The sequence below is a fragment of the Ambystoma mexicanum genome, chromosome 1q (genome assembly GCF_040938575.1).
Source record: "Ambystoma mexicanum isolate Mex_15411 chromosome 1q, UKY_AmexF1_1, whole genome shotgun sequence".
NCBI lineage: Eukaryota > Metazoa > Chordata > Amphibia > Caudata > Ambystomatidae > Ambystoma > Ambystoma mexicanum.
The window spans coordinates 505076318-505088412 of record NC_090922.1 but is presented as its reverse complement, the minus strand read 5'-3'; the positions used below and the strand labels follow the sequence as shown (position 1 = coordinate 505088412).

At 48.2% G+C, this 12095-nt stretch overlaps 1 protein-coding gene across 1 annotated transcript in view; it reads left to right on the top strand.

Annotated features, from left to right (window-relative positions):
• XRCC1 (X-ray repair cross complementing 1) overlaps positions 1-12095 on the top strand; it is a 795788-nt gene that overhangs the window by 208314 nt on the left and 575379 nt on the right. The window contains exon 7 of the mRNA XM_069640868.1: positions 6138-6256. Coding sequence (XP_069496969.1) covers positions 6138-6256 — 119 coding nt within the window. The remainder of the gene's footprint in view (positions 1-6137; positions 6257-12095) is intronic.

Below are 12095 nucleotides of genomic sequence, written 5' to 3'. Positions count from 1 at the left end.
TGCAGGTCTCAGCCCAAGTAGCACAGGATCTACAATGGTGGGCTTGCAGAAATCATATCCTCAGAGGAGAATCTTTTTGGCAGCCATGGCCGGCGATAACAGTAGTGACGATTGCCTCACTTACGGGGTGGGGAGCCCATATCAACGATCTGACAATCAGCAGATGGTGGTCTCCATCGGAGTCCAAACTACACATCAATCTTTTGGAGTTGAGGGCAATCAGACTAGCGCTGAAGGCCTTCGGGGAAAGAATGTTCTGATAATGACGGACAATACAGTGGCCATGTATTACCTCAACAAAAGAGGAGGAGTGGGGTCACTGCCGCTGTGCAGAGAGGCGATGCAACTCTGGTTCTGGGCAATACAAGAAGGGACCTCTCAATCGGCAATTCATCTAGCCGGAGAGCAAAACACAACAGCGAACACTCTGACCAGGCAGAGCACAGTCTCTCGAGTGGGAGATAGCTCAGGAAGTCATTCAAGAGATAGATCTTCACCCTTTGGGGAACCCCTCAGTAGATCTCTTCGCGACCAGGGCCAACCGGAAGTGCAAACTATACTGTTCAAGGGAATTTCCCTTGAGAGGAGCTCTAGGAGACGCAAGTTTCCACTTCTGTATGTGTTTCCTCCAGTCCCTGTGATCCCTCAAGTAATCAAGAGGTTGAGAAAGTTTGGGAAAACCATGATCCTAATTGCCCCGGATTGGGCCGGAGAACGTGGTACCTGGACCTTCGGGACATGTCCATCTGCCCTCCAATACGTCTTCCAAGAAGAGAGGATCTTCTCTCGCGACAGGAAGGTCATGGTCTCCATCCGGAGGTCAACACGCTCAACTTTCACGCATGGCTTCTGAAAGGCTGAGATACAAGGATTGGCATCTTCCGGATGACGTGATGGAGATTTTGCTTTTGGCCAGAAGGCTAGCAACCAAATATCAGTGCCGTTGGAACAAGTTCAGTAACTGTTGCAGAGAAAAGAATGTGGACCCATTTCAATGTAATATTCCCACAATATTATCTTTTCTATTACATTTAGCTAATCTGGGGCTCCAGGTTGGAACGATAAAAGGATACTTAGCAGCGCTATCCATCTTTAAGCACTCTTCAGAAGAAGAATCTTACTTCAAGATACCCTTAATAATTAAATTCTTAAAAGGTTTGAATAATGTGTTTCCACCAATACCTTTCCAGGTGCCAGTGTGGGATCTGAACTTGGTTCTAAAATTTCTTACGCGCTTTCCATTTGAGCCTTTACATTCTTGTCCGCTAAGGCTCCTAACTTTGAAAACAATACTCCTTGTAGCATTGACATCAGCCCGCAGGGTAAGTGAGTTGCAGGCGCTTTCGAGCGGCCCTCCTCACACCATCTTTTATAAAGACAAAGTAGTTCTTAGGATCAAACCTTCTTTTTTACCTAAAATTGTTTTGGATTTTCATCTGTGACAGAAAATAACTTTACCTACTTTTTACCCTCCTCCTCATGCAAGCAAGGAAGAGGAGCGGTTGCATAGACTAGATCCCAGAAGAGCTCTTAGTTTTTACATCTCAAGATTGGCAAAGATTCATCAGTGCAACCAACCTTTTGTGGGGTACACTGGACGCAAACTGGGTCTTCCGGTAACCAAACACACTTTATGCAGATGGATAATTTTAGCCATAACAGAATGTTGCAGATTGGCTGGAAAAGAACCACCTGATGGTCTGAGAGCTCATTCAACCAGGGGCATGGCAACTTCAACAGCTTTTAAAAAGGGGTGTCCCTATACAAGATATTTGTGCAGCAGCCACATGGTCATCCATCCACACTTTTATAAAACATTATGCTTTGGGCTCGACCTCTTCTCAGGGTCTTTGGAGATCAGGTAGTCCAAGAGAGCTTCACTGGGCCAGAAGCAGAATGGAGGGCCAGGCCTCTTCAGGAGTTTTGTCGGCTGTTCAGTTGGCTGTTCATCTACGAGGGTTTCTTCGCTCCAACGCTGATCGGAAGAAGTGGCTGCCGGAGTCCTCTTCTTATCCATAATCCACCCCGGAAACAAGCCCACCAAGGATCTGCACCATTCAAACACCCAGTAGTTGTCCAAGCAGGGACAGCTATTGTTTTCACTCATGCCCCACACCTAGACTCTGTCACCACTGGATGTGGTATGGGACCAGACAGATTAACCACCCCCTTCTTTTGGGGTGTGTGATGGACACACAAGGACACCCACACAGCCACCCACACAGACACACACACACACACCACACACACACACTTTTGCTTGATTCTAGGACTTTTAGTTTTTAATCCTGGAGAAAGCGAGCCCTTTTTCTCTCTCTCTCATGTATTTCTGTTTGATTTGCAATTTGTGTTTTTATGACTTTGGAGTCTGACAAACTACATAGCACCACTTTTTTTGTATTGTTGCACACAGCACCTTCAGTGCAGTGCCACAGAAAAGTTCTTTGGATTTCTCTTAAGGTTTAAATACCTTTTCTTGGATAAACTACTGTTTCCAAGAGTAGTGAAGTGAAATTGACTTTCCTTACCTTTGTTACTTTGTAGACCCAGCACACACCATTTTATGCGGAGTGCTAAAGGGGATACTTAGTATCCCCTTTGTCTACTTTCTCATGTAACATTTTTATGTTACCCTTACTAAAATTAATGGCTGGTGGCAGTGGTTTATTTTTCCTACCATTGTGAGTTTTTACCGCAGACTAAATCCTCAGCTGCAGTATTGCATCCATAGTTGCCCATTTTGCCATTTCTTGTTTGTAAGGTGCTTCTTGAGATTTACTCTGTGCGACAAACCAGGTTTGGTCCTTTTGTTCATTTTGTTCTTGGAGGGGTTCACTGCTGAAGCCCGCCTCTTGCTCCTGCGTGTCTGGCAGGGCAGGAAGCGAGGGAGGTTCCTGAAACTCCCTGTGCTTAGTCTCCTTGGTTACAGGAATGCACCCAAAGGTGATTGACTGGCTGGCTGTCCTTGGAGCACAGCCCCCCTGCTGTGTCAGTGACAGCTATGCTGCGAATGAATGGGAGAAACTAGTATGAAAGGCGAGGTCTTTTGCAAGAAAGGCAGAGTAGACCACTTGACGAAGGAACCAAAGAAGAAACTGGAAGAGAAGCTTGCTAGACCCTCCTGGACCGTTGGTTTGCCCGGTGAAGCCCTGTTGCAGTGCTAAAGCTCCAGATTTCTAATGGACTAGAGAAGCCCGGAATGGAAAACTTCTCCCCTTGTGTTGATGGGACCAATCAACCTCAAGACGAACTTGCCTAGAACCCCTCTCACTGCTGGCTGTACTTCCTCGCTGCTGCTGGAACTGGGGGCCTTGGGATCAGACATTCCAGAAACAAGTATCGTTTTTAAGTGGACGAGAGCTACAGGAAGATCCCAAAGACCCTCCCGAAGCAAGACTACCCAAGCCTGAGGCACCTACCAGAGTGCTGCACTCCAGAAGCGAGGGGAGCCCATCAAGTGTCTGAGATCCGCGGTGGTGCTATTTGCGAATAGCTGAAACCGCGAAGTGCCGCTGAATTGAAAAGAGCTCTTTACTGCCGCCGACCTTCGAACCGCAGTGCAGGAGTCCACAGACATCCTCCCTCTTGTCCCTACGACTTAGGCCCGGGAACAACAGATCTGCAGGACTACAGCAGGAACAGAAGCCAGATGAAATCTCTTCTTCTAACCAACGGTACTGTTTACTAAAGGGGTGCTTACCTTTTTGGTTGTGTAGCTTGTTTTACTGGAGACTTACAGTAGCTACTTTTTTTGCAGAGTTGCTTGCAGCTTTGCTTTTCACAAGTCTTACAGCTCGTGGCCTAACAGTGATTTGTTTCTACAAACTCTTTAAACATTGTGCAAGACTTTTGTGCTAATTTTCAAGACGTGCCTCAGCTTCCCTAGACTTTGCTCAATTGACATTGGCTGTCCAGGCTCCCTGCAGACTCTTCTGTCCATTTGACTTTGTGTTGATCTGTCCCTACATAAGTCATACATAAGTTACTTGTATTGCTGGGAAAGGGTTAACCTATATTTCATTGGGGGATTGGGAAAGTGCTTACATGTTCAGGAGAACTTGTTAACCTTTGTTTCCTTCTCTGACCTCTTTTTCCTTTTTGCCATAACTCCAGTATTGCATTAAGTATCAAAGTGATATATTAATGCGCACAGTGTCCTAGCTATTAGTCACCTTAGGGTGTAGTAAGTGTATGTGTGTCATCCCAAAAGGGTATCTAATTACTTAACTGAAACTGACGGCGTGTATTTTTGAAGTGTATTTAATTGTTGCATCTTGCCCTTTCTAAAGAAAGATTACTTAAAAATGGACTTTTAAATGAATAAATCATTTTAATAAGAAACCTCGAGTATAAGTGCTATTTGACTACTTGTCACTGTGAATACCTATGTTGCATCTCTACAGGTTATATTGACCCCTCTTGAGATGAGCCTGGCTGCTCAGTCACTCTACCAACATGTGTAGAACAGGCCTATACCAAAGGTTGGGTTCCCTATCGCCAGGAGTTACTACATACAATCTTGCCTAACAAGGTTCATGACCTTGTAAGAGATTTCCTGACCTGGCAGGGCAGGAAGATAGCCAAACAACAATATGGCCAAAGAACAAACGAAAATATAATGGCACAGCCATTTTAGGGCACTAGCCATGTGCTCTAGCCCTACCAGTAAACGCGCACTAAAAATAATGCAAAAAATGTATCTGCTGCCAGAAGCTTGTCTTTAGGCACATGTGAAAGTATCCAAAAATCCTAAGTGTAAAAAGTTAGGGTGATGCAACAGTATTCCCATTGCACTGCATTGTAAAATGTGTGCAATGGTAAAAAGTCACACAAATTTAAAAGGGAAACATAGATTCCCCCTACTGACAGTCTGAAGGACTGATCAGTTTCAAGATAAGAAAAGGGCAAAAGGCAGGGGAAGTGAAGCTGAAGGTTTTACTTCCCTTAAAGTCAGAACAGGTTAAAAAACAAAGCAAAATGATAGTGGGTTGTCACTAATTAGATCCTGCCTCAGAGGAGTACCGCACCCTGATGTGAGGCTACTACTCCAAAATGGGTGTTGTGCTTTGATTCCTGGGCTCCGGGCCGCTGCCTGCTGCGAGTGGTCTCTGAAGAAGGGTGTTACCAGTCCTCACAAAAAGAATCAGAGAGGGTGGGTCCTCTGGATTTCTATCCTGCCGGGTGGCTGTATTTGCCTGTCTGACCAGGATACACATTCCTTTCCACAGCAGAGCTGGCTTACATGCCACAGCAGCTGACACACAATTGGTTTATTGTGGCCATAATCATAAGTATCACCATGCACTATGCCTAAACTCGGGCATAGTTTATTTTTAGGGAGGACCCTGCCACCAGCATGCAGTACTCATGATCATCGTAGTTTGGGTAAATGTCGCCCCTGTGCTGAAGTGACTTTGCTGTCACCATGGCGGTCGAGTGGGCATCCTGTGACCTTTGAACCTGCTCTGTGCCATGAGCAGAGCAGCTGCTGCAGATCAGGCTACTAATGCATCAGGGCCCAAGTGCACTATCCTTTTGGCATGGAGGATCTGGTTAGTAGATTACTCCAGTGGAGTGGAATCACCTGCATCATTTTAGGTACTAAAAATAAAAAAGCTAGGGCTTTGCACCCATATCAGATAGCAATTCCTCACGGGTCGATAGAAACTATTGAGTGAAAGTTGCCGAAAGAGAAATATTTTCTGGCAGTGGAACATTATTCAAATTGCACTTGTGTTAATCTTTGTGTTCATCTTAATGCTACTCCACCCCATGCCTTCTGCTCCTCTCTCAACTTCTGCGCCTGTAGTTTTACTTTGGAAGTGTAGCTAATGTGCCATGTATGTTCTAAGACTAGAAACCTCTTAAAGTAAGTTAATCTCATCATGTCGTCTTTTCTGTCTTTCATGTTAATTTCCTGCAGAAGCTTCTCACTATCGGAAGGATCTAGAGGGCCTAGCAGTATATTAGCCACGTATTGTACTTGAATGCTCTTGTTGGCGTAAAGAGGGTGTTTTTTTATGACATCAGCTTGGTACAGCAACTCCTGAATGTGTCTTCAGTCTAGTGAACACATGCAATTGCCTTTATTAGGCTTGAGTGATTCATACTACATTCATATCTATCTTCTCCTGAAGCCACGCCAAGTGACCAGCCTTCTCCGACGTATGCTGCAGCTGCTCTCCATTCTGATGCCTCTGGGGAACCCAGTTGCTCACCAGCCACTAAAACAACTCCCAGTGCCAGCTCATCAAAGGTAACGTTCTGATAATACTCTGTTGATGTTGTGACAAATCTGAGGATGTTGTCCCTCTGTGGGTGGTACACTGACAGAAAATCACCTGAGGTGGGAGTTCCCTTATGGGATTGGGGACAATCATTACCCAAGAACACAGCATAACCCTGCTTTACCACATCCAACCCCTTTCCTAACTCAAGGTATTTCTGCCTCTTCCCTGGATGCAGCTAATATATACTGTTATCAAGTTAACCAAACTAACTTGCATGACAATACTGAGGGACCTGATAATGCAAAATATTGAACATGTAGCCAAATAAACCTACATGAGAATATTTAAAATCCAGATAAAACAAAGTGTTATGCATATAGCCAAACTGACCTGCATTGCACTGAAAAATCATATAGCCGAACTGACATGCATAACAACACTGAAACACCAGATAATAGGAAATATTGTGCTTGTAGCTTAAAAGAGGATACTGTGACGGAGAAGATGGCCATGAGTACAAAGATCACTCACGAACAACCAAATGAGCAATCTAGTTTCCAAAGGCCAGTGATTGGCTCTAAGGAATACATCAGTCCAATGCGGGTGTTCAACACAGCTCAAGCTCAGGCCCAAATGAAAGCGTTGGAAAAGTGCCAGAGAGGGTGATGAGCCCCTACCCCCAAAAAAAGTAATTGCAGGAGCGAGAACCGGATGAGAGACGAAGTGCGGAAGGAACAGAATGTGCGTGCCCGGAGAGAAGCCTTAGTCTGCAGGGATGCTGCAGGCCCCGCTGGATGCCCGAATGGAAGGAGACAGCTACCCGGGTACCGCAGAGACTGCCAAGGAGGAGGAAAACAGGTGACTTCAACCTTCCTTCTCCTAACACTCCATAAAATCTGACCTTTCTTTTCTCAATGAACACAGTATCCACTCTATTCATAACCTACCTATTAACGTCCTGTTAATAACCAGCTCTCTCTCAGCAATCAACACTAATGTCACACCTTCTTTTAGACCACTCCATTGTATCCACCACCATTATCTTTCCTCCCCCTAACCTTTCCACCCTACCTACCACTCCCATATCCAAAAGAAAATGTGAACCCTCTTTTCTTCCTCCCTTCGTCGCTGACCTTCAACTTGGTTTGATTTGTTTATTTAATATGCGCTTCTACATAAGTGTTTCAAAGAGCAACCGTGCATGGGAGGATAAGACATAGGGAAGACAAGACAAGCGATCTTACTAGGCATGGTACATTCAGATCATGCAGGTGAACAGAAACGGGAAGTGCGTGGGCGGGTGGGGGGTGGCAGCAGGGATCATGTTCGCCCAGTCCCGTCAGAACATGGGTTAAGTGCAGAGAGATACCATAGTGGCGTAGTGCTGCGGCAAGTGCAGGAGACTGGCGAGGAAAGCTTGGGACATGTGAGGCTCTGAATGTACTCCAGGCAGCCAGTCAGCAAAGCTGAGCAGAAGTAGAGGAGAGAGAGCGCGAGAGAGCAGAAATAGGTTGTTAGCAGGAGAGAGAGAGAGAGAGGGAGGAAGAGGAGGAGGAGGAGGAGGAGGAGGAGGAGGAGGAGGAGGAGGAGGAGGAGGAGGAGGTGGAGGAGGTGAAGAGGAAAGTCTTGAGGAGTTTCCGGAACTTAGGGAGATCTGGCCCAAGACGGAGAGAGTCAGGGAGGCTGTTCCAGAGGGAAGCACCTGCAGTGAATAACGATCTCCCCCCAAGTCTCTGCTTGGAGAAGTGGCTCACCTACCGAGAGTTGGAGGAAGAGGAGCGGAGGGCTCGGAAAGGATAGTATTTAGGAAGAGCGTGTTGCAGATAGTGGGCACAGGCCCCAGAAAGCCTTGTGGACAATGCAAAGGGTCCTGAACTTAATCCTTGCAGCCACAGGGAGCCAGTAAAGGGATTTCCGCGCCAGAGAGGTGCAGTCCCTGGGCAGGAGGCCAAGGGAAAGTCTTGCAGTTCTGTTCTGGATGAGTTGAAGAGGACGGAGAGTAGAAGAGGGTAGGTTGAGAAAGAGGCTATTGCAGTAGTCCAGCTTGGAGAGCACCAGGGCTCTGGAGATGGTGAGCCTTTGGGGGAAGATGAGAAAAGGTAGAATACCTCTGAGAAGGTGCAGTTGGTAGTGGGACTTTTTAGAGATGTCCACGATGCGAGACGGGAAGGCGAGAGTGGAGTGAAAGATGACCCCCAGATTTCTTGCCTCGTTGGTAGTTGGAGGCGCAGGGCCAAGGGAGGCCGGCCAGATAGAAAGAGGGAAGGTGGGAGCAGGGGTCCCGATGAGGACAATCTCTGTCTTACTGGCATTGAGGCAGAGGTAGTTTGCAGCACACGATGACTGAATTGCAGACAGTCTGGTATGAGTGAGGAAGAGGCAGAGGCCGAGGGTAGCCTGAAAGAGAGCTGCATGTCATCCGCATAACACTGACTGTTGGAGGTGAAGGTGGCTATCGTACGTGCAAGGGGATTGGGGGCATGTAGCCATTGAAGAACCACAGGAATAGGTTAGATCCCTGGGGGACACCACACATAGAGAGAGTGATGGGGGGAAGAGGAAGGACCCCAATTCCACCTGGGATGGGCGGTCGGAGAGAAAGGAGGTTAGCCATGCCAGGGCCTGATCAGTGATACCCAGGGTATCGCAGAGACGTGCGATCATGGTGTTGTGGTTCACTGTATCGAAGGCAGAGGAGAGGTCGAGTCGAATGAGGACAAAGCGAGTTAGAATCAGAATATTCAGATATTCAAGGGTGTTCAGAAGAGCAGTTTCCGTGCCTCTGGCTGCTCTAAAGCCAGACTGGTGGTCATGGAAGCAACCAGCAGATTCAGTGTGGAGGGTAAGCTGAGAAATAGCCAACTTCTCCAGGCGTTTGCCCAGGAAAGGTGCGATAGAGATCTGGCGATAGTTTGCCAGAATGGTAGGGTCAGCAGTGGGTCTTTTGAGCAGAAGGTGCACAAGGGAGTGCTTAAGAGCAGTGGGGAAAACTACAGTGGCGAAGGAGAGGTTGCAGAGGTCATCCAAGTCTGGGGCAAGAGAGTCAATGTTCTTGATGGTTTTGGAGGGACAGGGGGCTTTCATAGACCGGACTTGTCTAGTGACCTCCTCAGGTGTGACAGGGGAAATAGAAGAGAGAAGACGACGCTGGGTGTGTGTGGCCAAGGGCGGTACAAGAGATGTTGGTGCATGGGGTGGTGAGGAATAGGATATCCTGTATTTTTGAGGTGACGTGTGCAGCCAGGGCCGAGCAAAGGGCCATGATGGGTGCAATGGTGGAGGAGGCTGCAGTAGGATTGGCTAGTTTCTTGCAGACTATGAAAAGTATGGCTGTGTTATTGGATGCCGTGAGATGCAGGCTGGAATAAAAACACTTTCCTTGGAGCGGATGCAGAGTTTATACTGCTTTTGAAGGAGGCGGCAGGCCAGTTTGTTAGAGGGTGCACCCGAGGAATCCCATTTCCGTCCGGCTGCCCTTCACTTGCGTTTAAGGGCAGCCATTTCGGAGTCGAACCAAGAGATGCACCTTTTGGTAGGCTTCAGTCGTACCCTCATGACCGGGGCAAGAATATCAAGAGTGTTGGAAACTTAGAGGTTAAAGTTGAAGAGGGCTGTGTCAGGGTGGGAGTCCGCCGCAGGTGTGGAAGGAGCAGAGTAGATAGAGGCAAAGGCAGCTACTGACACACTTTTCATGGGTTGGAAGACCTTGTAAATGGGAGGCAGTGCCGGGCTTACTGATGCAAGAGGAGAAGAGCGCTTCAAGTGAGGAGAGAGTGATCAGTCCGAGAGAGAGAAGTAGTGAGAGGGATAGATAGAGGAATGTCAGTTGAGATGAGAGCATCCAAGGTGTGGCTAGCAGTGTGCGTTGGGCCAGAGGGTACGATGGAAAGCGAGAAAGTCGCAAAGATTGCGGAAAGGTCCTGAGGAATGAGGCGAGTCGAGGTGGATGTTACGATCACCCAGTAGGACTCAATGAGAAGAGGAGGAAAGGAGAGAGTAGGCCAGGAAAGCCCATTCCGAAAGGAAGAGGGAGGGCTGACAAGGTGGCCGCTAGGTTGCCAGCAGGAGGGAAGAGCTAGGAGAGACGGGAGAGCCTGCAGACCAGGCACTTAAAGGATAAGCAGGCCTGAGTGGGAATGACAGACACAGGTATCCACTCAGGGAAGATCATTGCTACTCCCCACCTGGTCTGTTTGGTCTAGGCAGAGAAAGTATTTTGTACACCTTCTGGGCGAGGTGTGTCAAAACTCGTGACAGAGCTATCCTTGATACAGGTTTCAGTGACGGCAAGAACATAAAGATCCAGGAGTTCAAGGAGGTTGCAGATGTCAGGGGAGTGTTGCACAGCTCAGCGAGTGTTGAGCATGGCAATGTGGAGCAGACAGCTGACTGTGAAAGACTTACGGGGGAGCCTGGGACAGTGGTGCCCCATAAGTGGCAAGAGTGCCTGAGGGACAGAGGTAGAAGGTATTGGGGGAGCCAAGGCTGGCAAGGGAGCCGGTACTGCAGTGGTTGAAAAGGGAGCCAGTGCGGGAGGGGCTGCAGGTGGCAAGGGAGCCCCCGTTAGTGTTAGTGGGTGGCAGGTTCACCAAAGGGGAGGAGGCTGATATGGTTTTCAATGTGGGGGTGGCGGCAAGGAGGCTGTGGCGAAGGTAGAAGGGTAGTTAGGAGGCGGCAAGGGAGCCAAAGTGGGCACAGATGTCAAGGGAGCCAGGGATGCCAAAGGAGCTGGTGCAGGAGAAGGAAGGTTGATAAGGCGAGGTTGGAGCCTATCAAAGAGTAAAAGGTTGGTTTGAGGACCCTGTATCATGACAGTACCGTTGATGTAGACATTGATGATGACCCTGGAGCGGGAGTAGAGGGCAAGAAGGACCTCCCAGCGGGTGCCACCATTGATGGGTGAGGAAGAGAAAGGAAAGAGAAAAGTGATCGCATGGAGAGTCCATAGATCGGGTGAGCGAACGACAGCGTATGTCGGTGAGAGTCTCTCTGGCAGAGGCAGTGACGTAGGTGTCTGCAATCCGAAGGCCTGGGTTAGAACCCAGTATGTCCTCCTTGAGTTTCTTTCTGCCAGACTTAGTAAGGGGTGAAGGATAAGAGATAGAGGAGCACTTTGAGAAGATAGGAGAGATGGAGAGCCCCATAGTAAACTGCATTCATTGAGGTACACTTAACCTGGCTGATGCCACAGAGGCACGGGGAGAACAGTAGGTGGGGGGGGGCACAAGACTGGGAGAAAAACACTGGGGGGAGGTAGTATGCACTGAAAACTGAACACGCAGAGGAAAGGGGATAGCGGGTGTAGGGCTAAAGGGAGTAGCCGCACAGAAACAATGGGAACCGAGGCATGTGAGGGAACAGATAGCAGACTAGACAGAGAACAGAGGGGGGGTGTACTTGTCAACACATTCTTATGAAAATCGGGATGTGCACACAGCTAAACAGCGATTCTCTTTTTTTTTTTAAAGAATCTTTTTTTTAGGTCAACAGGTATATCAGCAGGACAGTACAGGGGTGTAGCAGTGCAGTTGAAATTCCAGTAATATGTGGGTGTTATGGTATGGTGTTATGAAACAAAAGAGGGATGAAAAGCGTCTTCTGCAGATAGTTTTGTAGAATGCCAGGAGAGGCTCGTAGTCCAGAGGAAGATGCAGGCAGCAGAGAAATGGTCCACACTTACGTGATTGCTGATGGGGCGTTCGCATAGCCCAAGAGCTCCAGGATAGGATCCTCGGTTCCTATGTGCGTAATGAGGGGTTCGCAAAAGTGAAGGGGCCCACAACGCACAGCCAGGACTGGACAGGAGCCTTAGGAGGGGGGCATTGGGAGGAGCGCCTGCCGACTAGTCCCGATTGGCTAGGTCAA